The following is a 26,181-nucleotide window of genomic DNA, read 5'->3' as shown; positions in this document are numbered from 1 at the left end:
TGTGCATTTATTACAGTAGGCCTGGCAGGCCACTGCCTATGTGCACGGAAAACCAACCCTCCACATTTCTTGAACTAGTCAGCAATTCAGACTCACCACTCATTCCCACTGGCCCGTGGCCTTCTGCCTGAGTGAGAGTTGACTGTGAAATCTCCACTTCTTATCCCTTTTCCCAGTCTAACTACTTTTTACAGAGCCTTCTTTTCCTAGCACCTATAATTATGTTTGCCTCTAGGGTACCCAGGAATTTTTTTTTAAAAAGCGAAGAGCATCCTACAATTATCATGATGATTTGTTGAGGGCAGGCCAAGTGCAGACGGGCTGAGTCACTTCTGGAAACCGATGCTCACGAGTTGGCATTTGCATCTGGGAGACACCACCAGCACACTTAGGATCAGTAATTAATATTAAGAGCTGGAGAATTAACATACCCACATAGGTGTCTGCTGGCTGCAGTCGGAGCGGGCCCTAGCTTCACAGATGGTTCTAGGTAAATATTGCCAGCCTGTGTGGATGCCGTAACCCAGGACTGCTGGAGCCACATGCTGCCAAGGCCCAGCCAAGGCTGGGATGGGCAGAAGCCTGTCGGCTCTGTCAGCCCTGATTTGCGGCAGAGCCTGTAATCTCCCCGAGTTCAAAGAGCACTTAGCTGCTTGCCTTTGTCAAGAGCACAGTTGGGGATCTTTTATGTGAAAGATGTAGGAATCTCAGGCTGACTTTGATTATTTATTCATCCCCCTTCATGGGCGTGTGATAGCCAGGGCACCTCGAGCACCCTGTCCTGACTGCTCTTGCTCTGAAATTCATTGAGCTTTAAAGCCCTTTGAAAATGCTTTTTGAGGGTGAGGAAAGAGGTTTTGAAGTCCTGTCTCTCTCTCTCCACCTGTACAGTGCCGCAGCACCTTTTGCCACCATTCCATGCTCCCTTACCGATTGACATGAGACACCAGGAGGGACGGTACCATTACGAGCCTCACTCTGTCCATGGCATACATGGGTAAGTCCTGCTCTCCGCCCGTCGCTCCGGCATACAGTCACCTGCCACCAGGGAAGCCAAGCTGCCAGCATCGGCCACCTCTCCTGCTTCTGTCTTTCCTTTTAGAGTTCCTGTTCTGCATTGTCCTGAGCAGTCACCTTTGCCACCCACGAGGGCACTGACCTGGGACCCTGAGCGAATGTATGGGTGGGATGTGAATATCAAGCTCCCCTCTAGTTGCCTGAGAAGGAAGCAGTGCTGTCTCACAGCTCATCACTTCCGAGGCTGCAGACTCTCCTGGCGTATCTATAAACACCTTAGGGCTCTTTACTCACCATGTAGTGGGAATCCCCTTCAGGCTAAAGGTCCCCAGATAGGTATGGTGGCCTTTGTTATATGTTGTCCCAACATAATAATTCATAACAACTCTTTCACTCTCTCAAGTGTGCCAACTTGGACACTAAAGTATAGGGTCACCCTACTTATAAGGACAAGCTCCAAGTTATACTCTGGGGCCTCCTCCTGCTCGCTGCTTTGAGACCTGCAGGTCGTGAGGCACCACTCTGCTTCTTGAAGCCTGTAGATGATGTCACTTTTCTTGGTCCTTATTACTTGAAGACCCATGCCCATGTTTCCCCATCTATCTGCTTTCAGAAGAGAGGCCAGAGTTTTCCCCTCACCTCCAACACCTCTGCTGCCCCACACCTGCTTTGGAAGGAACTTACTGCACAGAATCAGCTGTCCTGTGGCCCCTCTTGCCCCAAGCACCTCACCTGTCCAAGCTGCAGTTTGTGGTTCCAGCACAGACAACCCTGTTGCATGTTCCCATGCCTGGGGTCCTGCTGCCCAGCCTGGCCACCTCCTACAGATCTTCCTCCTGGGAGCACTGGGGTCCTGCATACTGAGCCAGGACCCTTCACCGGGCTCCTACCGCACTACCATGACAGTGATCTGTTTTATACCAGCCTCCCTGCAGGCTCTGCACTGCCCTCTCATTTCCGCATCGACAGTGACTGACACATAATAGGTGCACAATTATTCTGTGCTGAGTGCACGGCCTTCTCCACACATTCCAACCACTGAAGACAAGCCCTTCTGCTCTCCCAGCTCCTGGTCAAATGAAGTCAGTAAATATTTGCTGGGCACTCACTAAGTTCAAAGCAAGCCCTGCGCCTGGTCAGGAGGCCGGTGACTAAGAAGGTATCCCAGCCCCCCAAGGTGGCTTCTATTTCTGGGCACCCATTTCCTTTCCCAAGACAGATCAAATCTAGGATTTTAATTTTCTTTTTAAAATTATCTTTTATTTTGAAATAATTTCAGACATATAAAAGGAGTTGCAAAAGTAGTACAAAGATTTCCACTATACCTCTCATCCAATTCCTCAAATGTTAACAGTGTTATTAACTGGCTTCTAAATCTTACCCAGGTTTGGCCAGTTGCCTGCTAATGTTTTGTTTCTCTGGTTCAAGGTCCAGCCTTTGGATTTAGTTGTCATATCTTTAATTATCTTTAATCTGGGATAATTGCTCAGGCTCTCTCTCATGACCTTGACACTTTTGAAGAGGACAGGCCAGTGGCTGTATAAAATGTCCTCCATTTGTGTTTGCCTGATGTTGCCTCATGATTAAATTCAGAATATGCGTTTTGGGGAATAATAAGAAAAGAGATGTCGTGCCCTTCCTGTCAGGGGGCACGTCACGGCAATACTTGTAATCACTAGAGATTAATTTTGATTACTTGGTTCAGGTTGAGTTGCTCCAATTTAAAGTTGGTCCCTTTGTAATTACTAATTGTGGGGCGATACAATTATGGGGTAATGTGTAAAATCCTGCTTGTCCTCCTATTGTCATCCACCCACAAACTTCTAACATCCATTGATGGCTCTTATCAGAAACAGGAATCACCGGTCTTGGCCAAGCAGTGCTTTTCCGTTTCCATCATTCCTTCCACTTTATCTGTTAGAATTCTACTGTAAGGAACAGCTGTCCCTTCTCCCCCATATCCTCATTTCTTTAGTGCAATAAATGCATTGATATTTACAGTATTCTATGGGTTATTGTCTCTGGTTATCACTGCTTATTGTGTCGTTCAAGGTGTCCCAGATGGGACATTGTCACCCATGTCTTTCAACATGTTGGGAACTTTTCATTTTATTTCAGTGCATGGAACTGGGTCTCACTTGACTAGGACTTGCTGCTGGCAGCCTAGGACACAGTTTAGCCCTCTCCCCACCTCCAAGGACCCTCCAGCTGCAGTGACTGAGGCCACAATTCCAGCAGCTTCTGGGAGACTCATACATTTGGAGCTAGTGGATCACCTGAAAATTGCTCAGTTTATGGCATCTGAGAATCCTAAACCCATTTAGGGAGCTGAGTTCCTATCTAGAAGGGAGTTGGAATGGCTGATTTTCTGCTCTTGAGAAGTGGTTGGCTAGTTCAGCAACACAGAGCTGGCACACAGCAGACCCGCAGTGACGTGCTCCCTGAAAGGAGCCCAGCTCTAGTAGCAGATGTGGTCAGTGCTGAGCGCTCCCTGGAGGAGTGCCCATGCCCATTTTTGTCGCTCTGTGCAGGGGAACATCCAGGCTTGCACCTCCCCACATAGCTAGGGGGAATGACAGAAAAAAGAAGACCCCACCCTTGGCTAATGCTATTTCTCAAACTAACTATGACCTTGTGACTGTTATAAACACATCATGTTTCATCTCAACACTCTCAACAACCCTGTCAGTTGTACGTTTTGAGCCGTCCCATCTTACAGATGAAGGAACTGAGGCAACACAGATAGGTTAAATCAGGGCCTCCACTTAGGAGCTGGGAGAGTTAGAAATTAATTACAGCCCCCTGAGTCCAGATGCTCAGTCGCACACTGGCCTCTCCCGGAAGCACGTGGATGACTCCAAGACCCCTGGGCAGGCTAAGCAGAATCCTTCTTGAAAGCTTATAGTGCCCTTTGTTAGGGTACTGCCCCTGGGTTAGCTGCTCCCCAGTCTGTTAGAAATGCAGGCTCTCAGGCCCCAGCTCAGACCTGCTGCTCTCAGGCCCCAGCTCAGACCTGCTGAGTCAGAGACTCCAGGGTGGGGCCCATGATCTGTGTTTAATACACCCTCCTGCAGGCTCAGGTGTGAGACACTGCTTGTGAGCAGGGCTTGTCGCTGAATGAGGGGCCTCTTAGTGCTGTCCCTCCCTATGCTAGTGGGGAGCTATGGCCAGGAGGTCACCCAAGCCTTCTCTAGGCTTCACCACTCACCAGCTCTGAGTTGGACACAGGCTGCCTCCACTCTGGGCCTGCTTCCTTCCTAGCCAGGGAGGGGCAGAGTGTGGGCCAAGCACCTCGAGAAGCAGAAGGTGATGACGGCAGGTAGCAGTGGGGGTCGGACCAGGTTAGTGGGCCTTTGGCAATGGTCTTGGCACTCACTGGCCCAGGTGGCTCTTTCACTTTACTTGATAACTGAAGGGTGGTGTATTAGTTTCCTGTTGCTGCTGTAACAAATTACGTCAAATTTAATGGGTTTAAACAATACAAATTTGTTCTTGTAGTTCTGGATGCCAGAAGTCTGAAGTAAGTCTCATGGGCCTAAAATCGAGGTGTTGGCAGAACTGGTTCCTTCTGGAGGCTCCAGGAGAGAATCCATTTCCTTAACTTACATTGCCTACCTCTTACCACGTTGCCTTTTCTCCGCCTGCTTCTGTCCTCACGTGGACCTTCCACCTATTCTGTGTGGTGGTTTTCTCCCTCTTTCTCTTTCATAAGGACACCTGGGATTGCTTGAAGGGCCCACTGGCTAATCCAGGACAATCCTTAATTTATCATCTGCAATGTCCCTTTTCCCATACAAGGTACCATTCAGAGGTCCGAGGGATTAAGGCTTGGACCTCTCTGGGGATCGTTGTTTGCTCATCTGGGATCACCAAGCCCCAATGGCAAGTCTGGCATCATGCAGTAGAATACAGTAAAGGGTGTTGATAATTTGTGTAGGGCCTGCAGCAAGCCTGGCTCTGCACTAGAGCTTGGTGTGCTGTGTTAGTTCACTTCCCAATTGTCCTGTCAGATAGGGTTATAATCTGCAGACACAGGCTCAGAGAGGTGTACCAATTTCCATAGGTCAGGCCCTGCAAGGTGGACATGCCTACCTCTGCTCAAGGGTGTCTAGTCTTGTTCGCACCCCAACCATGGGCAGCAGCAGTGTTCCCCACATCCTGCTGGGCTGGGCTGGGCTTCCAGTGGCTCCTTGTCCTTGGGACCATCAGTCCCCAGCCAGGCCACGGGGGGACAGAGCGAGTGCTGAAAAGCCCACCTCTTTACCCCCATCCTCAGTTTCCCAGGTAAGAAACAGGAAGAAAATGGTCCCTCTGGCTCCAGCTTCTGTGATTAATGTGGTCAGAGCCTGGTGGAGCGCCCAATCCATTAAGCCCCTGTTGTAGCCGCTCCTCCTTGCCAGCACCAAATGTGTCTAATTACACAAACATTGCTCAGCAAATGAGGTGCGGTGTCATCTCCTGTCAGCCTGAGTGGAAGCCCCTGCCCGTGGCTCCCTGCGCAGGGCGCTGCTCAGGCATCCAGGACCCCAGACCGCTGGCTCCCATGGCCCTGACAGTTCCACGAATGAGCACTGGTGCCATGGGTCAGGTGGAGTGCTCCACGGCAGGCCGCCTTGGCCCTGCCCTACCCACAAGGACACTGCTGCCACCGGCCCTGCCAGGTTACCTGGGCTCGAACCTCTGTGCTGACCAAACTGAAGGGATAAACCTCAGTTTTCTCATCTGTAAAAGGGCAGAGTACATAATAAGGGTATATATGCCATCTACTGAGTTACTCTGGTATAATTTAGTGGGTTAATTTAAGTGAAGCAGTTAGGAAAGTTTGGAAACATTTGGTAGATGCCAACAATGATTATTATTACTGTTGCTACTCCACTTGCCTATCAGAGAAGGATGTTCATTGCAGGCCAGGAGACCTGAGGCAGGCCATGGCACATCCTTGGAAGAGGCTGCTGTCAAGGCTTTGACATAGGAAGGTGGGAAATTGGTCTGAAGAAGCACCACTGGGCATGAAGAGAGAGGGGTCTTTTCTCCCCATTAGAGGAATTTGGACTTTATCCATTTGGCAACCAGGAGCAGAAGGGGTGGTGAGATTTACTTTCAGGGTAACTGGTGGAGCAGTTAAAGGGTGGGCATAAGTGGGGATTGCAGCTATCATCGTGGTCCTGGGCAAGAGGGCAGCAGGGCCAGGACTGACCACACACCACTGCGAACAGGTGACTACACATGGCAGGAGCAGGGGTGAGGCTCAGCTGTGGACACCCAACCAGCACATCCCAGCTGGATGGCCCCCCTCTTCTACAGAGCCAGCGTTCCCAGTCCCCTGGGAGTAGGTACAAACCCACAGCAGGGCTTGCAGAGATTACAGTGTTCAGATGGTTCCAGAAGGGCTCATGGCACTGCCCATGGACTCCTGGTACAGCCTGTTTTATCTGTGTAAACCACAGGTGATGGGGAGACAAATGGATCAGGGGTTGTTTTTGCTGGTCAGACAGTTCTCTTGGGACTGCCCCCTTCCCTGACCCTAGCATGGGGACATGCTCCTGAGGCCCCAAGAATCCTTTTTCAAGGGTAAGAAGGGAAGGCCCTGCTGGCTCTCAATTGCCTGGTGACTGCCAGCAGGAAAGAGGAGCCCTTTGGGTCTCTTCCTGGCCCCTGGAAACTGGCTCATACAGGTATTGTGGGGACCTGGGCTGAGGCATGGCAAGGCCCTAGCTGGGCTCCCTACTTCCTCAGTGTCATACAAGCAGGAGTGCGAGCTGCCTTGGGCTGAGATGGACTCTTGTCCGGGCGGGGAAGATCGAAGCTTATGTTCCTGGTTCAGGAGGCGGGGGTCAACCTTCGACTCACCATGTTGCTTGGGGTCATTCCCATCCCAGCCCTGCCCGGGGGGTTCAGAGAGGACCAGTTCCAGCTGTTTCCAGCCCAAAAGGGTTACAGAGACCCTCTTGTGCAGCAGTCCTCAAACCTGGCTGTGAATCTGAATGGGGGTGTGTCTTAAAGATGCACATTCCTAGGCCCCAACCCCAGAAGTCCTGGTTCTTTCGGACTAGGATGAGGCCTGGGAAACTGCTAGTTCACAGGTACCTACAGACCAAGTCAGGGGACCATAACAGGCTATCTTGCTTATTTTATAACCAAAAAGGTGGGCCTGGAGATGTGTGTTGGCTTTCCAGACTCATAGAGCCAGGAGGATGTAGGGCCTTTTCTCTAAATGATGAGTACTCTGAACGATGGAGTGCTGAGAATCCCCTGGCTCCTTTTCATCACCCACATGTTGACCAAAATCACTCGTATTCTCAGCTTCCAGAAGGAGGTGAGCATAATGAGGTGGGGGTTGGGGCGCATGAGAAGAACAGTCTCCTCCTCTCTCCTGTGGCCTGGCTCCATACCTGACCACTGACATCTCTGACCCCTAGCACCTGCCTAGATTCTGGCCGTGACCACCACTAATTGCTCCCCTGCAGATCACTTGATCCTGAACTATAGTCACTGCAGTGATCACAGCCCAAGGCCACCCTGCACAGAGAAGGGGAGAAGGAGGGGGCTACTGTTAGGGACAGATGGCTCTGGGGCTTTGCCATCAATTCATGTAAAGTCAACATGCTGGCTCAGGTACTTTAAGGAAAGGGAGGGGGGCCAGCTGGTGGGTGGAAGGGCCACTACCTCCCACCATCATCTGCACACTTTGTCACATGTACAAATTACCAGAGCTCCCTGAGAGCTGTTAAGGATACCTGGACCCCACCTTATCCCAGTGACTGCATATTAATGGGGATATTTAGCCCCTCTGCTGGTGTGCTTCACTTAAGAAAGTAGTTTCTTTACTATTGCTGGCTGAGCTCATGAACTTCCTAGTCCAGGGGGATTTGAAGATGGCTTTTTCCAAGGTCAATGTTCCATAGCTTGTCATGAGATTAATAAACACATCTGCTCAGCCTGTGGCTCACCTGCATTGTCCTGGTCCCTGACAGCTCTCTCCTCACCTCAGTCAGTCACCGAGGAAAGTGGAGGTCAGAAACATATATGAATATTTTCTTCTTGATTCTTGGCACAACACACAAGGTTCACAGTTCACAGAGGACTGATTGTTTTCATATTTTTCACAAAAAAAAAAAATGTTCTCCTCCCTCAGCAAACCTATGCATTTTTAGAAACTTGTAGAAAGACAAGACTTCCAAAGGGCAAGTCTGCCTGGCTTCCTGGCCAAGAGGCTGGGTGGGCCTGGAGTCACCCACCAGGGGCCTTGTCCCTCCTCCCCACTTGGCTCCTCGCTCTCCTTCTGTCTCCAGGGAGTGATCCTTAACACCTGCTGTGGCCGACCACTTTTTCAGAGCACCTGGACAGCAGGTGGACACAGAGCCCAGAAAAACCTGGGGCCAGGCTATTTGTAGGGCCAGCATGCCCCATTCCCATAGCTGTCTGAGCACTGTGTGATAAACAGAAGTGGAGCCTTGGTTCTATGTCACCGTGATGTGAGTGGCCCTGAGAGGCGCCTCCAGGCAGGCCCCTTGCCCTCTCTGGGCGGTCACAGCAGCCTTGGTTCAGCATTCTGGATTATATCATCTAACCTGCATCAGCATCCTACAAGGAAGGCAACATTGTCACTCCCACTGGTTACCTGGGGAAACTGAGGTACAATGAGGTTGACTCCTTTCTCAAGTGACCTTCTCCTAGTAAGTAGAACAGCTGGGATTTGAACCTGGGCAGTTTGACTCTAGAGGCCCACTCTGTACCTTGACCGCTCTGCTGAAGACTGTCCCGGCTCCCAGAATCTCAGACTCTCAGATCCAGGAAGGTGCTCTACGGTGTGGCACAGACAGCTCATTTATAATGGAATCTGGCCTGTAAAAGTTTAATGAGGACCGTGTCTGATAAGGCAGCCTGCTCTTTGATCTTGGATGAATGCTGGCCCTTGCAGAAGAGGAGCCGCCTGGCTCTGGGCTTCGGAGAGAACCCATGTGGTCAGCCGAGAGCAGGAGGGGCCAGCAGTAATGCACATCTTGATATACAGAAATGAGGCAAGTCTGCCACCGGGATGGCGTGCGGGGCCGGCGTGGGAGGGGCTGCTTCGTGGAAGGGTCCTGCAAGGTTGGAGGTGATCTGCCGGACCCTGTCCCGTTCTGCTAGGCCCCCATCATCTTGGCCATTTCCCACATCACACCCCTGGGATGTAGTCAGAACAGGGTGGAGCACAGTCAAAACCCTGTCTATGCCACTCATGCCCTTTCTGTCCTTCGGCCGGCTGTAAAACGGGGATGCCGCAGCGCCCCGCCTGGGTGGTTGTGAGGCTTAGATGAGTGAGGGAAGCACATAGAACAGCTGCTTGTTCAGAATGAGCACTGGACAGTCAGGTGCTGTTCTCGATCTCTTGTGGACACTGAAAGGAAACCTACGTTTCATTCCAGGCACTCTCCTGGGTTCAGGGTGGTTGGCATTACACCCAGTCCTCCCAACACCTTGTAAGTGGGTAATATTCTCCCCAAGTTATAGAGGAGAAAACTGGAGGTCCCCAGAATGTGAGAGCTTCCCACAGTCGCTGAGCTAGTAAGGGAGCTCGCCCCTCATGCTTGTGCTCTTCTCCGTACCGTGATTGTTGTTGGGAAGGAAGGGGCGTTTCAGTACAGGTCTGAGGGCTGCAATGTCTTATCCCTGCTGAGAAGCATGGGAACAGAACAGTAATTACCCGAAGAAATTAATCACTAATAGTAAACTTTCAGGTGTTGGTGGGGTAGATTGCCTTTTGAGCTGGGGGAACAGGGTTCTCTCCCACTGCACATGTCCAGGCTGAACACTCTAGGTAGAAGCCAGTGCCAGTGCCCAGAAAGCATTAGTTTATTCACCTCAGTCACCGTTGCTGGATTTGTCTGTGCCCCATGTGCTATCACTCAGGGTCACGCCTGCCAGCTGGAGCCAACATTTGTTGAAGGAGTGTGGGAGCAGTGCCATGCGTGAGTTCTCCTGCCGCTCTGCAGGCCTCCGTCACTGCAGGCAGCGCCGCCGCATTGATAACGTGTCCTGGTGCCTGTGGATAAGAAAGATGTTGGATATAGGAGCTGCATTTCTAAAATGTGAATTTGATCTGTCCTGCCCAAGCAAAGTAAAAAGAAATTAGTTGTTGCTTAACTCATGGGGGGAGTTCATTTGGCCACACTCACCCAATGCCCATGTGTGCCAGTCTTGTGCCAGGTGTTGGGGATATAGGCCCAAGGGGGCACAGTCCATCTTATGGTCTGGGAGGGGAACAGGGAGAAGCCAGGCAGTTACCCAGTGTGCTGGAAGTGGGGCCAGGGGAACCCAGGGCACCAGGCAACCAGGAATGGACAGCATTTGTCAGCTGAGAGGCCCAGGAGGCCTGCCTCTCCCCACCCCACCCACGGCCCACCTGGGGCCCCACTGCCATTGTGGGGTTGCCCCGGTTTCGATGAGGGGCCCCCACTCCCATGCCAGTGTGTAAGAGGGGCCTTTTCAAAGCACACACTAATGGACTCAAAAGCTTGGTAAAAATCGGCAACCCACCCACCTCTAAGAAGACGTTTATCTAAACTATTTGGGATTATCCATCTAGTTTTGACAGGAGTCCAGGAAAGGAAATTCCATACACCACTTTGGCAGGCCAGGCCGAGCTGAGGAATTCTCACTGGGGGAGTGTCCCTGTATGTAGCCTTCCCTCCCCCAGGCCTTTGCTCACTGCTTAAACCCAGACCCCTCGTGAAGTCTAATGAAACTGCTCCTTTTACTAAAGACTCCCTCCGGCCCCCAATACCCCATGACTCGTTCCTACCCAGGGATCTCCTTCCAGCCCCCTCACATTTGCCCCCAATAAGCTGTGACTTTCTGGAAGATTCTGCTCAGCTGTGCTCAGCTGAGGGCTGCTCTTCTTACAGACAAAGGCCCCTCATACCTGGAGGTTAACCCATGCCACAGGTCACCCGCAGAGAGCTAATCCAGACCAGCTCCCCCGGAGCCCTTCCCTGGGCCCAGCGGTGTTCCTGCCTGTCCCCCACTCACCCCAGACACATAGATCAAGTCCAAGGCCTCCCACCCATCCCAGCTCTGCACTAGTTATCACTTTGCCAGAGAAAAAGACTTGATACTTCCCTCTAGTTTTTTATGCTTTTTGGTTTTTATGTTTGTAAAGCTGATAATCTTCCTATCTTCCTGCTCCAAGGGGGAAATATGTGATAAAGGGTAGGCAATTGAATTAACCCCTGTTGCTTTTGTGGTTAGATCTTAACCAAATCCATCTGTATGGCCGCCTTTGTAGGCGCAATTTTATAACCTAATTTCCCTACCAAAACATCAGTGTTTACTTAGTAAGAAATCTGCTCTTTGTCAACTGGAAACAGTGACTTCTTTATTACGGCCCTGTGTAGGGAATGACAGCTGAAAGCTGGCATGCAGCTAGGGCTGGCGGAGTGTCCGGGTCTGTAACAGGAACAGGGTGAGCTGAGGGTCGAATGGATTGCATGTGTAATCAGATGTGCATTGGGCGCAGAGCAGTCCTGTCGGGTGGGCTGAGACTGGTCAGAGGAACCTCGGCGGCAGACAGATGGAGCGGCCAAGATGAACCCACTGGGTGACGGCGGAGACAACCGCTGACCCCGCACACGCTTTCCAGCAGCCCGCTACCGGCCCTGTGGCCACTCCATTCCCCACCCCAGAACCCCATCCACTCAGCCAACTGCTAACCCAAAGCCAGCTTCCGTCCAGTTATGCTTTAAAAAATTTTTTTGATCTTATTAGATATCGAAGACACACAAAAAAATAGCAAAAGCAGGGTTAAAGTATGAAGACACATCCTCATGCCCTGCCCATCTTGAGGCCTAGGAATATGGCAGCACCTTGCAGGTCCCATGTGCCCCTCCGTCGTCCATCCCCAACTTCTTCACTCTACACACTCTGGGGTTTGCAGTTTGTCATCCCCACATCTGTGGCATCTACACCAACAGTGCATTATTCAGTTTTGCTTTGGGTACTCTATGTAAATGGGACCATTACAGGTGTACTGTTGGGGAACGAGCTTTTCACACCACGCATTTCACATGCAGACTCGCCCAGTAATGCATGAGGCTCTTAATTCATTCATTCTCAATACTCTGTGTTGACAGGCACCTGGGATGCATCTGCGTCTTTGCTCTTTTGAACATTATTGTGGTGGATCCTCCTACACCATCCTCTGGGCCCCATGAGCGGCCTGTTCTTTAGAATGAATGTGTGTCTTGGAATGAGACTGCTGAGTCAGAGGGTGTTCACAGCTGAACCCTCCTCAATGTTGACAGACTTTTGTTAGGTGTGTTTGCCAACCTCGCTTCAGCGGCAGGGTTCAAGTGCTCAGTGTGCTCCACCTCCTTGTTACCAGAATGATGTCAACATTTAAATTTTTGCCAAAATGTCATCTCCCTGTGACTAATTCTCTGTTTCCCTGATTATTAATGAAGCTGAGCATCCTTTCTTTATTGGCCAGTTACGTTTCTTTCTTATGAAACACCTGTTCGACAGTTTTGCCCATTTTTCTATGGAATTGTCATTTTCCTACAGATTTGAATAAGTATTTTATGTTGTAAAGCTACTCATTCCATGATTAGTTACATGTGTTGCAAATAACCTCTCCCAATTTGTGCCTGGTCTCTTCACTCCCTACTGTAATGTAGCTCATGTTATCGACATTTCCTTTGTGATTTTCTCCACACAGTTTCCTCCCACCCAGCTGTCTGGTCAGAGCTTCAGCCCCTGGACTCTGTTCTTATTCCTCACTATGACCTACCCTTTGTTCAGCTGTTCTCCTGTCTCAGAACACCAGGCTCACACTACTCACTGACTTCTTTCCATTTCCCTGAAAGACTCTAGGCCCAGCTCATGCCACCTCCTGCAAGAAGCCTTCTCAGATTGCCCTAGCAGAGTGGATGAATTCTTTCCTTTTCATCCTTCTCTCTGCTCCAGCACCTTGTGTTCTATTTGCAGGCTACAGTCAGTGTCCACACTCTTTCCGTAACCCTATAGGTCCCAGCATGGGATTTTTGTTAAGGCATCATGTGAACTATAAGTTTTGGGGGCTGTAATTTCCTGAGCTCGTGGCTGGCTCTTGGGCACCCTGCTTAGCAGTACCACCCTGGCAGCCTGTCATTGCCACAGCCTCATGGACACTCATGCACTCTGCTGAGATCTGGCACATGTGGCTTTAGGGTGGACCCTGGGAATGTTGGGGTTGAGCACACCGGGCCTTGCACTTGTCACTCAAGCTTGTGACCACCTGCTCCCACTGTCTGAGTGTGGGGTCCTGGCTGAGTCTTCCTCAGACCTCCAGCTCACCACCTAGTGCCGTCAGAGGCCCGTGCTCAGCGAGCGTTGGCTAGCAGAGGGAATAATGCATGAACATACAAAGAAACCAGCGAACGGCTAGATGCGGTGGCTGTAGCCCTATTCGTGGTTGTCCTGCTTGCTGATTTACAGAGCCTCCACGTGGACAGGTATGGTAGCCCAGACACAGACGAACATGCAGATGGACACACACACCAAAATGAGTTAGGCTCCAGTTTGGACAGGAGTAGTTCTTTAGTGCTTTCTAAAAGAAGTCAGTGTACATCTTACAGTTGTAAACCCGAGTGTATTTTGAAAAGGACTTGATTTTATGGAAAACATGGAAGCAAGCTTGCCAATGTACAGTTTCACATACTAAAAACAGCCCCCCCCAAAACAAACAAACAAACAAACAAACAAAAAACCAGAAAACCAAAAAACAACATAACCAAAACCCTTGAAGAGGAGATTGGACTCCACCCAGAGGAGCTCGACAGAGCTCTGTCTGTCTGCTGGGAAGCCTAGAGGAGCAGGCATGCCCTGAGGAGAGCAGACACATGCCTGCCCGACCCCCCAGCCCTCGCCTTGAGGAGCCCCCATTTGGGGATGAGAGTAGCTTAGTGCGGCCCAGCCATCCTTAGGGAATCTGCTTTCCTTCCAGCAGACTGGTGGGCCTAAGGCCACCTGCCCAGTGCTTCTGAGAAAGTGGGTGCTTGGCCCCAAGCAGCTCGGCCATAGCAGAGGGGCCATGGCCTGCCCACTCTGAGCCCGCCGACCTCTTCCATGGCTTTATCATCCTGGTGGGTGGCAGCATCTCAGCTCGAAGGCAGGAGCAGTACGTGAGAGCAAGCGGTCCTTGGGGTGGGAGGGTTGGTGCGTCAGGGCTGTTTGCAGGGGAGTCAGTGACCGTGTAATCCAGGCAGCGGGGCAGGAAGGCACGTTCCAGAGCCCCGTGTGCAGGGGGGTTGGAGCGCAGGGCTCAGATGCCCTCACAGAGGGGAGGGGTTTCCCTTCCTGCCAGCCTGCCGCTGATGGAGCACCTGTGGGAACTGGGTTAGCCCAAGAAATACACATGGACCCTGCTCTCTAAGGGCTGACACTGTTGGGAGAAATGTGACAGTAATAATGATGGCAAGGTCCAAGCCTCCTGAGGGCCTACTCCACACCGACTATATGTCGATGTACTGTAGTAGTTCCTAACAAATTACATCAAACTTGGTGGCTTGAAACAATAGAAAATTGCTCTCTCACAGTTCTGTTCGTTAGGAATCTAAAATCTGTATCACCAGTCCAAAATGGGATGCAAAGAACTTACTCCTGCCTGTGCGTGGTCCTGCTAGCCTGGCCAGGAGAACGTCTTTGCACAAAGCCATCAGAAGGGCTATCTCTGGGTTACCAGGGTCCTTCCTCCAGCTCCTGACCCCTGAGGGGCAGAACCTGCCCCAGTGGCTCATGCTGAGTCAGCTCTGCATCGTCTGCCTCTCCAAACAGGCACCATGGGTGGAGGACATGGGCCCCGATTGCTGCATGTTGGTTCTTGCCCATATGCCTTGGTTCTGGCTGTGCTATGGGTCAGACCCCCTTCTTTCTCCTCCCACCAAGCAAAGTCTTCCTCTTACTCCTCCAGCCCTATAGATGCCATACATCCTCTAGGAATGGGTCCCCATCATTCCAGCTCCCAGAGATGGCACTTGTCTCCAGGGATCTAGGCGAGCTCACTTAGGCCCAGCCAGTGTGGGCCTGTGAATTACATGTGGCCATGCAGGGTGCTCATCACTTATGCTTTTCCTTTCATCTCCTTTCAAAAACCTTGAGCCAGCACACAGGAAAGGGTCCTAGGACTTCATATTGGAAGGTGTAGGCTAGGCGCCCTCCTCCACCATCTGAAGTTCTTCCCTTTACTCGTTGTTACATCAAAGAAAAGAGATGCCAAGACTGGCTGAGCACCTGCCAAGCGCCCAGGCCACACTGCACACTTTCCGCACTGGTTCAGCCCATGTCACAGCTGCCCTTCAGGCACGTTCCATTGCTGTGTCCTGCAGGCACCAACACAAGGGCACCACCGAGGTCCACAGTAAGTGGCAGAGCTGCAATTCAGGCCCAGAAAGTCCACATGTGTCAGGGTTTCCCTCAGCCCACACCCCACCCCCAGGTCAGCATGAGGAGCAGCTGAGGTGAGATCTGAAAAGGCATACCAATTTGCACTTGTCGAGGGCAGAGACAGCAGAGGCAGAAGCTTGGCTCTTGGTGGCCTGTTGAAGATGTCATGGTACCGAGCCAGACTTCACAGGGTCAGAAAGACCAACGTACATTCTAGCTTTGTCACTTAGGCAAGTCTCATTACTATCCTGAGCTGCAGTTTTCTTCTCTTTAAATGGAGATACTAAAACCTGCCTTGCAGCGTCATTGGACATGGTGCATGCATCGGTGTTCAGGGAGTGTTTGCAGCTTGGCAGCAGCAGTAGCTTCCCCACAGCAGCGTCCAGTTCAGCTCAGATAGTAAGCCACACAGCTAGGTCTCCGCTTGCTCTGTCCCTTCTCCCTTCTACTTTACCTTCTTTCCTTCCCTGGCCATCATCCTGGTCTTTGGGCCTGGACCTGAAATCTTGTCCAGAAGCTTTGCAAGACCCCTCCAAACAGGGAGGGAGGGAATGAGGGAAGAAGAAAGATCCCATAAGGACCCCCTTTCCTGGGCCTGCCCTACCACGGGCCAGTGCCCACATGAGACGGAAGCGCAGGGATCCTCTACTGCAGCAGGATCAGGCTGATGAGTCTGGGCCCTGCTGCAGTCCACGGCTGCTCATCACCAACATGTGTACATGCTTGCACACGCACACACACACGAGGAGGCGGGAGGCAGTTGGCTGTTTTTATTACCGGGTCCCTCTGGTTGTGCCTCATGCCCGCACAAGGAAAGCCCAGCGTAGCTGCCCTCGCCAGCCGCAGCGGCTGGGGGCAGGGCATCTGGGGTCCTCTCCCCAGTCCTGCAGGTGGCGGGGTGGACAGGCTGAAGAACGGTAGCTTGAGTCTGCCTTGTAGGATGCTGGGCCCACGATCACTCTGGAAAGGGGAGGTTGTTTTAGTCAAGCCTTGCCTTGACAGGCCTTGGCAGTTGCCTAAGACAGAAAAACTTGGCTTAAACTGGTTCAAACAAGCCAACAAACAAAATGTATTGGCTCAGATACTGAAAAGACCAAGGATACTAGCTTCTGGTGAAGCTGGGTCCATACCCAGGAGTTCAGTTCAAGAAATTGGTTCCGCATCTGTCAGCTTTGATGTTCTGTGTATCCTCCTCTGTCTTGGCCTGTCCCCTCAAGGCCTCCAGCAGCTCCACACTTACATCCTACTTGCTTAACAATCCTTGCAGACAGAGAGCACTTCTCAAAGGGTCCAGCCAAAGCTTCTGTCTTAGATACACATGCACATCTCTGAACCAATCATGATGCCTGGGGAGAAGGGGTGCCCTGATCCGCTGGTCTCAGGTCAAATGCCATCCCACCCCCCCACCCCCCTTCCTCAGCAGAAGAACAGACATGGTTCAATACAGATCTGCCCAAAGTGGTCTATGGGCTGTGCTCCAGCCTCCCAGGCATAATCTTCACACACACGTCCTTATACCCCATCCTGTGTTTGCACATGCCGATATTCATAAACTCTTCGTCCTTCAGAACCCAGCTCAAATTTCCCCTTCTTTGAGGAGCCTATCCTCATACTTAGAGGCACTTAGGGAATTTGTTCCTATGCTGGAGCCTTTATCAAACTTCCTGCTGCTTACTTGATATGCAGGTCTGCCTCTTCCACCTGGCTCTGAGCTCCCCACAGTTCCCTGGTCACAGCAAGTGCTTGGGACAATTTTGTTGGGAGCATGAACAAATATATGATGAAACACTTGGTAGAGTCAGGCTCAGATGAGCTCAGAGCTGGACTGAGGGACGAAGGCAGTGCATAAAGGTCGTTTCCAAGCTATGTGACTGGCAAAAAGCCCGGCTCTGCAGTCAGTCCTGTTGACTATGGCCTGCCAGTGTGTGAGTGTGTGTACATGCGTATCTGCCACATAGGAGCCTACAACCATCTTTCAGAATGAGCTCACACAGCTGGCCCCTTCTCCCATCCTCAAGGCTACCTCCTTGAGTCTCTGCTCAGTTACCAGAAACTCAAGGCTTGGGCAGGCCACAACTGAGACCACAGCCAGGCCCCCACAGGAAATGGCATGGAAATAGAAGAAAAAGGGAGATTGAAGCTAGGGGCAGGGGGTGGCCGAAAGCAGTGGCTCTCAATTTCCCTTGTAGGTGTCTTTCCCAGTGAGTTCCCATGATGTGGTCCACAGTTCAATAAGACTGGCAGCACGCAGACTTGCCTGGGGACTCTTAGTGGAGCCCTGGGATAGGACCAAGTTTCCGAGAAAAAGAAGCTTTGTTCCCTGAAGCACCTGCTTTTTAGGTTGGCAATTTTGTTGACTAGGAAGCCTCCTGGCCCCCCAAATGCGTTAATAATACTTGGAATTCTGCCATTTGAAATTTATTCCTTTGGCTTTCTTTGGTCTGTCAAAGGACATCTCTCGGAACATTTGTGTCCTTACCAGCCCCTTCCTGAGGACTGGGTTGGATTGTGCATGGTGATGGGGTGGTATGGGATGAAGACAAACAAGGTGGGGACAATGCTGCCCCATTCTTAGATGCTGCCCCTCCCCAATCATGGCCCTCTTACACCCCACTGACAAAGAACCTAGTCATCAGCAGCACCCATTTCTCTGGGAAGGACCAAAGGATCTAAGAGCAGCTGTTCTCTAGGCCAGCTGGACACCTTGCCTTTCACTGAACTATACTCAGCCCTCCAGAACTTTTACCTTTCAACCCCAGGTCTGTCCCAAAAGTCATACAGAGGTTTTCCTCCCTGCCCTACAGGTGATGTGCTCCCTGAGTCTTTTCTTCACAAAATACCTGTCCTGTTGTGGGAACATGAATGTCCATCCTGGCATGGTCAGAGTGCCTGAGCCAGCAGGAACTATGCTTGGTCAGAGACTGAATTTGTGTAGTTCCATTTCTTCCCCCTAAGACACATGGCAGCCCCTGTCCAGAGCAGAACCATCTTTTAAGGCCCTCACAGTTAACACAGTTCCCTCATGGGTGGACTGGGCTCTAAAAGTGGCTGTGAACAAGAATAGCTTCAGGCTCTGACTTGTGATTTATCCTAAAGGCTCCCTTCTACCAAGCTCAGTGTTTGGCACACAGACATGCAGCCATCACTGGCTGTGAAAATGCCTCTGCAGAATGCCAGTTTCCTGCCAGTGGCTAGCGTGCAGATAACTCTTGGACATCCCTGCTCCCTGGCAGCACTAGAAGATGTACCCACCCACCAGGATCAGAATGGTACACCCTGGAGACTTCAGGGGTAAGGGAGAGAGCTGGTGCCAGAGAAAGGGGCTTCAGGGAGGGCATCACTGAGGGGAATCCCTGACCTGGGCTTATAAGGAGGACAAAGAATTAGCCCAACAATGTATAGGGTGCAGGAAGGCATTTGAGGTAGCAGTGTGGAATTGGCCTGGCAGGTTCAGTGGATTTGCACATCCATTTTAATTGCATCTGCAAAAGCTAGAAAGTAGTAAGGCAGAATGATTACAGCCAGGCCGAGGGAGCAGCCTCCGAGTATGGAGTTTGTTAACTTAGATGTCACTTGTTTGGGTCCTGCTTTGCACTGTATTGTAAGCACAGTTTTCATGCACTATTGAACATAATCAGTAATCTCTGCTTTGCTCTATCCAAAGACATATTATTCCCTCTCTTAAGTAACCGGTTCTAATGGTGCCAATTTTTTTGCATCCAACATCAACCCCATGTGAAGACTTTGAGGACCTCCTGGGCACTTCTGGATTTTTCTCTCAAAGTGTGGTACTAGCCCTGACAGCTGCATCACCATTTTGGAGTCTTTCATTCTCATGGCAAAACTATGAAATAGATACTATTATTATCCTCATTTTATAGATGAGGAAACTGAAGCTTAGAGTGGTTAAATTAATTGCTCAGTTCAACTGAGCTGTTAAAAGACTGAGATTCTAAACCAGGTTCGTCTGATTCTAACACATATCCTTTTCTTTGCACTCTGCCAAGTCAACAGAGAGACTCTATTTTCTGAAAACATCTGAAAATTCAATTTTGGTAAATTTTGTTCCCAGTGACTTAGTTGTGGTTTTTCTTTAATGGGCGAGTTTTGGAGTAGATGACCTTGAAACACCCTTGCAGCTAACATGTTAGCAGCTGCTTAGAGGCCCCAGGTGAGCAGGTCTTGTGTAAAAGCATGTTTTCGTGTTGAACAGAGCTGACACCTCCTCGGGGACTGACCAGGGGACATAGAGGTGGGTCAGGGCCACACCGGCCTGACTGTTGGTGGGCATGGGAGAAGTGAGGCTTTGTTAGCATTAGAAGGAATTCCATGTAGGGGAGCTCAATAATATTCCAAGTTTTTAGTTACAGCTTGCCATTTCAAAATTCTTCTTGAATCCTGATCTTTTCCTTCACAGCTGCTCCTGTGCTAAGCACCTCATAGTGCTTTGTCCAACTGAAGCCAAAAATTCTCCACCTTTAGGGCATCTCCTGATTTCCCTTTTTCTCATTTCTGTTAGGAATGTGAGCTCTTTGTGTATTTTCATGTTTTGTTTTTCATACATTTGCAGAATGCATGCCTTCATTCCTTTATCAAATTGATTTGTTATCGCTACATGTTCAGCCCTGAGCAGGCACAGGGGAAGCAACAACGACAACTTGCATAGGTGTGTGGCCTGCTGAGCCTGTGGTCCAGCAGATGCAGTCACATGTGCAGAGAATCCCATCCCCAGCACAGGACAGGTGTGTGGGCAGCCTCACCAGCACACAGAGGCTTTCAACCTGCATTCACTGGCTGATGTATGAGAGTTCAGACTCTGTACAAAGGGTAACCAAGAGGTGCTGGCATGCAAAATATAAAGCGCAGCTCGCCTGTTGGGTTCTGCTGCCTGGTGAGGTCCCTGCATGTCCTCCCCAGCAGGCCATGCCTTCTTAGAAAACTTCCCTTTGTCTCTGCAGGCCTCCTGCCCTGAGTGGCAGCCCTGTCATCTCTGACATCTCATTGATCCGGCTTTCCCCACACCCTGCCGGCCCTGGGGAGTCCCCGTTCAATGCCCCGCACCCATACGTGAGCCCCCACATGGAGCATTACCTCCGTGCTGTGCACAGCAGCCCCACGCTCCCCACCATCTCTGCGGCCAGGGGTCTCAGCCCTGCTGACGGTGAGTACTAATTATGTACAGTGTCAGACAGGGACTAGACTTGTTGGGGTGATCACTTCCTAAACTATATAAGTGTCTAATCACTATGTTGTACACCTAAAACTAACATAATATTATATATCAACTCTAATTGAAAATAAAAAGAAAAGTTAAAAAAAATAATTAACCAGCCTGGCTGGTGTAGCTCAGTAGGTTGAGCACAGGCCTGCGAACCAAAAGGTCACCGGTTCAATTCCCAGTCAGGGCATATGCCTGGGTTGTGGGCAAGGTCCCCGGTTGAGGACGTGCGAGAAGCAACCAATCGATGTTTCTCTCCCTCCCTTCTCCTCTCTCTAAAAATAAATAAATAATCTTTTTTAAAAAACCACTGGTACTCTAAAAAGATAATTGTAAAATAAAATAAAATATATAAAAAGAAATAAGTAATCAGATGAATCTTCTCAAGATCTGCCCACTGAAACTTTCCCTCTCAGCCAAGTCAGTGCCAGGCTAGAGGACTCTTACTATGTGCACTTGAGAGCCTATGGACAGAGGTTCTGGAAACATAGTCCCTGTGGATCCTTCCTCACTACTGCCTGCATCCTCAGCAAGAGGAGTGTGTCCTCTTCCAGCTCCTGGATGTGACTGTGAGATAAAGCCAAGCTCTAGATTTGAGAAAGCTCAGGCTGGAGTTTTGCAGTGAATAGGGTTTTAGTCTCCAAATGTCCAGGAAGGCTCCCTGAAACATCGGCTCATCTCCCTGGCCGTGAGGTTTGCACTTGGCCTGGTTTTCGTCAAAGAAAACAGACAACAGGCAAATGGCTGCAACCACGGGACCTGAAAATGACCAGACAGTACGTGGCACCATTCTGAAATGGCCCCTCGGGGTTAGAACCCAGCCCTGAACTCTGCGTGGGTCCCCTGAGTGACCTTGACCTAATTGAGGTGACCTTCAAGGTTGTGCTGCCTGCACATCAAGCCACTACCTCCTAGAAGGTGGGCCAGTGCTTCCTGATGGCCCAGCAGGCGACAGGCTGGCCTGGAACACGAGGGTGCAGGCCAAAGGTTCTAAATGCTACCCAACCTGGATGTTCACATGAATGGTACCCCAAGAGAATAAGTCTTCTTAATCCCTGAACCTGACAGCCCTGCTTGGTTTGGAAAAGGGACCTTTGAAGATGGGATTACATTAGGAATTTTGAATTGAGATCATCCCGGATTCTGCACTCGGGACCTTAAGTCCAATGACAAGTGTCCTTATAAGACATACAGATGAGAAGACAACGCAAAGATGGGAGTGATGCAATCACAAGCCAAGGAAGCCAGCAAGCCCTAGAAGCTGGATGCAGTGAGAAAGAGAGTCCTTTAAAGCCTCCGGAGTGAGTGAGTGACCCTGCTGATACGTTGATTGTGGGCATCTGGCCTGCGAAAGTGAGGGAATAAAATTCTGTTTTATGAGCAGCAGTTCGCACCAAGGCTGTGCTAACTTGTTACAGCAACCTTAGGAAACTGATGCATGTTAGTTTACGGAGGAGGGTTACTAGGGCGGAGGCAGAACCCGGTAGTTCCCTGGGCCTGGGCCTGAGCAGGCCCTGCGGAATGTTTGTAGGAAGGACAAGGAACAGAGACTCTTCCAGAGAGCTTACGAATCCAGGACACTGTAGTCACAGCTGACAGCCACATAGCCCATGAAGAGCTAAGTGGTGAGACATGGCTGCCCTTGAAGGAGGCTTGGAGTTGACAAAGCACTGATTTTGATTTTATTCCTGATTTTGATATAAACATTGACATGGCTCCTATTGCACCCGCTTATCCAGGCCTCAAACCCATGAAACAATAGGGATAGGTTCAGCACCAAAGAGGATGGGGCTAATGCGCATGACCCTGGCCCCTCAGGGATGGACCAGATACCCTGAGGCCTCACTGTCCCTGGCTCAAGCCCTCAGGTGACTGGAGATAGCATGTCAGGTGCAGAGGGGCAGCAATGTCAGCTGTGCCAGCCCCAGCACCTGCTTGCACGAGGCCTGGAAAGCTCACCAGCAGTGGGAGGCAGCATCGGCCACACCGTGTGTACTCTGCAGATGAATGGGTGCTCCAGGGAAGGCTTCAGGGAGGAGGAGGCATGCAAGCGGGAGAGAGGAGGGCGTTTCATGGACAGAGCAGGCCGAGGCCTTAGAACATCATTCTGGCTGGAGGCCAGGGCTCTCCCTAGAGGACACAGCAGGAGACAGGAAGAGGAGGAGGAAGACGACAGCCTCTATCACTTGCCTTCCTCTCTCTGCCCAGGGTACATGAAATCTCCTTTGGTATTTGCAACACTGATAGCAGAGAAGCTGTGGAGTACAGTGGTTAGGAACTTGAGCTCTAGATTCTAACTACTGCTGTGTGGCCTTGGGCAAGATCTCCAGCTCTCAAAGTGCCAAGTGCTCATCTGCTAAGGGAAGGGCAGTGGTGCCCCTCAGCTCACAGTGTTGTGGTGATAGTGAAATTAGAGACTGATTGAGTCCCTCAGCAGTGTGCGTGCACAGACCCCACAAGCACTCTGCACACATTGGCTGCTACTTTCATTTGTAACAGTAATTTAAGTGGTGGGTATTATTACCCCATTTTACAGATGGAAGACTGAGCCAGCTCAGAGAGGTAGCACTTTCCCAATTTTACATGCCTGGTAAAAGCTAGCACTCATGATGGGTATGTGTGGTCTCCAAGCTCCTCGTCCTTTCCCTGACACCACAGCCCTGAGGGCCAGGCTCCTGGAGAGCTGGAGTCCATCCTCCCTTCCTCTGCCGAGTGAGGGTGGAGGCAGACAGCTGCAGGGGCAGGGAGCTGGTGGACGGTGACAGGTGAGGAGCTCTACCTGGCCAGGCCAGGCCAGCTCTCCGCTGTGATCTCACTTTGAATTTCAGTGAGACTGACTGGGCCCAGCTGTCTGGCTGCCGAGTTTGCATCTTTTTCTTTTGAAGCCTCTGCTAGACCACGGACCTGGTCAGCTTGGGGCTATGGGCTTCTGTGGGGCTTGGAGGGGAAGGAGAGAATGGGGTTTGTGGCTTTGAAAAAATGGAGGAATGCAGCAGAAACACGCCCATCCCACTCAGTCTGCTCAGTGGGGACACGGACCCAGGGGGGAGGGGACACCGGGCTCCGGTGCAGAGGATAGACTAGAGAGCACAAGGGGGACTCCCCAGGCCGGGTGTGTGTTTCTCCCTCTCTCTTTTATTTTATCTTTTGCCAGATCCTAATGGCTTCTTCTTTCTCCCTCCTTTCTGTCCACAGTGGCCCATGAGCACCTTAAGGAGAGGGGACTATTTGGCCTCCCCACAACAGGCACCAACCCCGCAGACTATTACCACCAGATGACCCTCATGGCGGGCCACCCCACGCCATATGGGGACCTGCTGATGCAGACTGGGGGGGCTGCTGGCACACCCCATCTCCATGACTACCTCAATCCAGTGGACGGTGAGTGTTGGGCCATGTGGTAGCAGGGAACGGGACTGGGGATAGGGCTGACGGTACTCCCCTGGAGCTGAGGAGGGTGCTTGTTGCTCCTTTGGGGTTAGGAGCCCTAAGGAGGAGTCTGGGATTTACCTGAATCCCTACCAGGACTGCGGTCCACAGGGGCCAAGTCTGAACCATACACACAAATACTAAGTGAGCCATCATGGGCCAGGAAGTGTTTGAGGAATTGCAGGCATTCCAGGAAACAAAACACACTCACCTCTGCCTCCATGAAACTTCTAGCATACTGAGAGAGATAAATAATTCTGGGAAGGGGCAGGGAGCACCAGGGTGGAGTGAGGGTGCCGTCTTAACTGAGGACATCAAGAAATCTTCACCGGGAAGATGATATTTGACCAAAGAATTGAAAGAGGTGCACCATGCAGAAACATCCAGGAAGAGTAATCCAATTAGGTAAACAGGCAGTGTTGTGCCTACCAAGCTCAAGAAATGTCCAGAAGGCCAGTGGGCCTGGCAGCAGGGGGTCAGAGCAGGAGTGGGGAACCACATTCTGGGGCTGGTCCTGCAGGCTGGTTGTGGTGACACTGGCTTTCATGGGGAGCAGGGTGGAGCCCTTGGAGGGGGTTGGACAGCAGAGTGATGAGATCTGACTTATTTTTAAAAGGAATCCCCAACCCTGACTGCTGATCTGAGAACAGATTTAGGAGCAATGTGAAAGGAGGGGTCTGGTTAGAAGTGGTTGTGTTTTGGATAGATTTTGAAGATAGAGCCCGATTTGTCGCTGCATCGAATGTGGCATGAAGGACAATCTCAGGGTCCTGGGTCTAAGTCCTGGAGGACAGAGGCGTTAGTAATTGCGCCAGCTGCTGTGGCCCGGCTACGGGCTGGGCACATTGGCCAGGCGGCAGATCAGGTGTTCATAGACGAAGGCCCTGGTGCCCATGCGAGCCCAAGTCCTTCCCTCCCACTGAATGAATGCCCTTCTCACAGCTGATCCCGCAGGATCACCTTCAGCCCTGGCCATGAGCCCAGGCTCAGTGTGGAGCCGCTGTTGGGTCAGTGCCACTCTCCCTGCTGGACTGGGAGCCCAGCCCAGAGATACCTGGGATCTGGGCCAGGCAGTAGAGGTAGAAACCACAGCAAGAGCCTGGCAGGTGGCTTCTGCAGATTTGTTCTCTTCAAGCCCTGCCTGGGATAGGTCATCCACTCCCTGGTGACAGGGAACAGACAGAAGCCTGCAGGGTCACCTGCCCCACAGGGAAGTCCTGGTACCTGCTGGGCTACAGACACTCCTGTGGGGCCAGGCAGAGCTGCAAGGCTCAGGGTGGGCCCCTGCACCCTTCAGGCCCCTCGCATCCCCCAGTACTGCGCCCTGAACTTCCTGTCCACACCAGCTGGGGCAAAGCCGAACCCCTCACTTCCCAAGGCCTGGCTGAGATTGCACCTACTCCAGAGAGTCTCTTCAGAGGCTCCTCCACAGGCTCCTCCTTCTCTCTCTCTCTGCTCTGGTTAGTGCACATGTACCAGAGCCATTGTGTATGGTTCCTGAGCTCCTGAGTGTTCTTGTTCCCCCACAAGAGTGTTGCTGGGAAAGAGCACTGCAGTCCTCCCAGCGCAACTCTCATGAGTATTGTCCCTTGTCACTTTTGACATGCCCTGAGGAACGTGACCGGAACTTGCTCCCTGGGTCTCTCTCCCCCCTCTGCCCCCTGCCCCATGCCTTCCCCAGGATGGTGTTTAGCCCAGCACTAGGCACACGGTGTAGAATGTGAAATCCTGCCTGTTGGCCCCCTGAGTACACACACATCCACATGTTCCCCTTCTCTCCTCCTAACAGCCCTGTGGGTGCTCCCCCAGGGAGCGGGAGGGATGTCAGCAGGTGGTGAGGTGTGTACACATGACTTGTCAAAGCTAGAAACCGGGGAACCACAGTACAGTGCACAGAAGTCGATACCATCTTCCAACAGCCACGTCCTAATGTCAGATGGCCCTAAATGCGCCCCACCTTCCAGGGCCTCAGGGTGGCTGGCTCTGGGCCAGTGGACAGTGGGCAGACACAGAGAAACCGTGGTCAAGGGAGCTGGTCAGACAGGTGTCCTCAGAGGGCAGGAGAGGCCGAGTCAGCACATACCAGCACCTGCTGTGTGAAACTAAGAGTTTCCCCT

General features: G+C 51.4%; 1 protein-coding gene across 3 annotated transcripts in view; it reads left to right on the top strand.

The window, feature by feature from the left end:
• The window catches only part of GLI2 (GLI family zinc finger 2), a 177,180-nt gene that overhangs the window by 121,293 nt on the left and 29,706 nt on the right, over positions 1-26,181 (top strand). For all 3 annotated transcript variants that reach the window (XM_090279270.1, XM_090279263.1, XM_090279257.1), the window contains exons 2-4: positions 892-997; positions 20,376-20,578; positions 23,831-24,016. In XM_090279270.1, the coding sequence (XP_090135396.1) occupies positions 892-997; positions 20,376-20,578; positions 23,831-24,016 (495 nt within the window). The remainder of the gene's footprint in view (positions 1-891; positions 998-20,375; positions 20,579-23,830; positions 24,017-26,181) is intronic.

This window comes from Furipterus horrens, unplaced genomic scaffold, assembly GCF_987537825.1.
Source record: "Furipterus horrens unplaced genomic scaffold, mFurHor1.1.pri manual_scaffold_1, whole genome shotgun sequence".
NCBI classification, from domain to species: Eukaryota; Metazoa; Chordata; class Mammalia; order Chiroptera; family Furipteridae; genus Furipterus; species Furipterus horrens.
The sequence above is the reverse complement of the archived record's forward strand: the minus strand, read 5'-3'. Positions and strand labels throughout refer to the sequence as shown.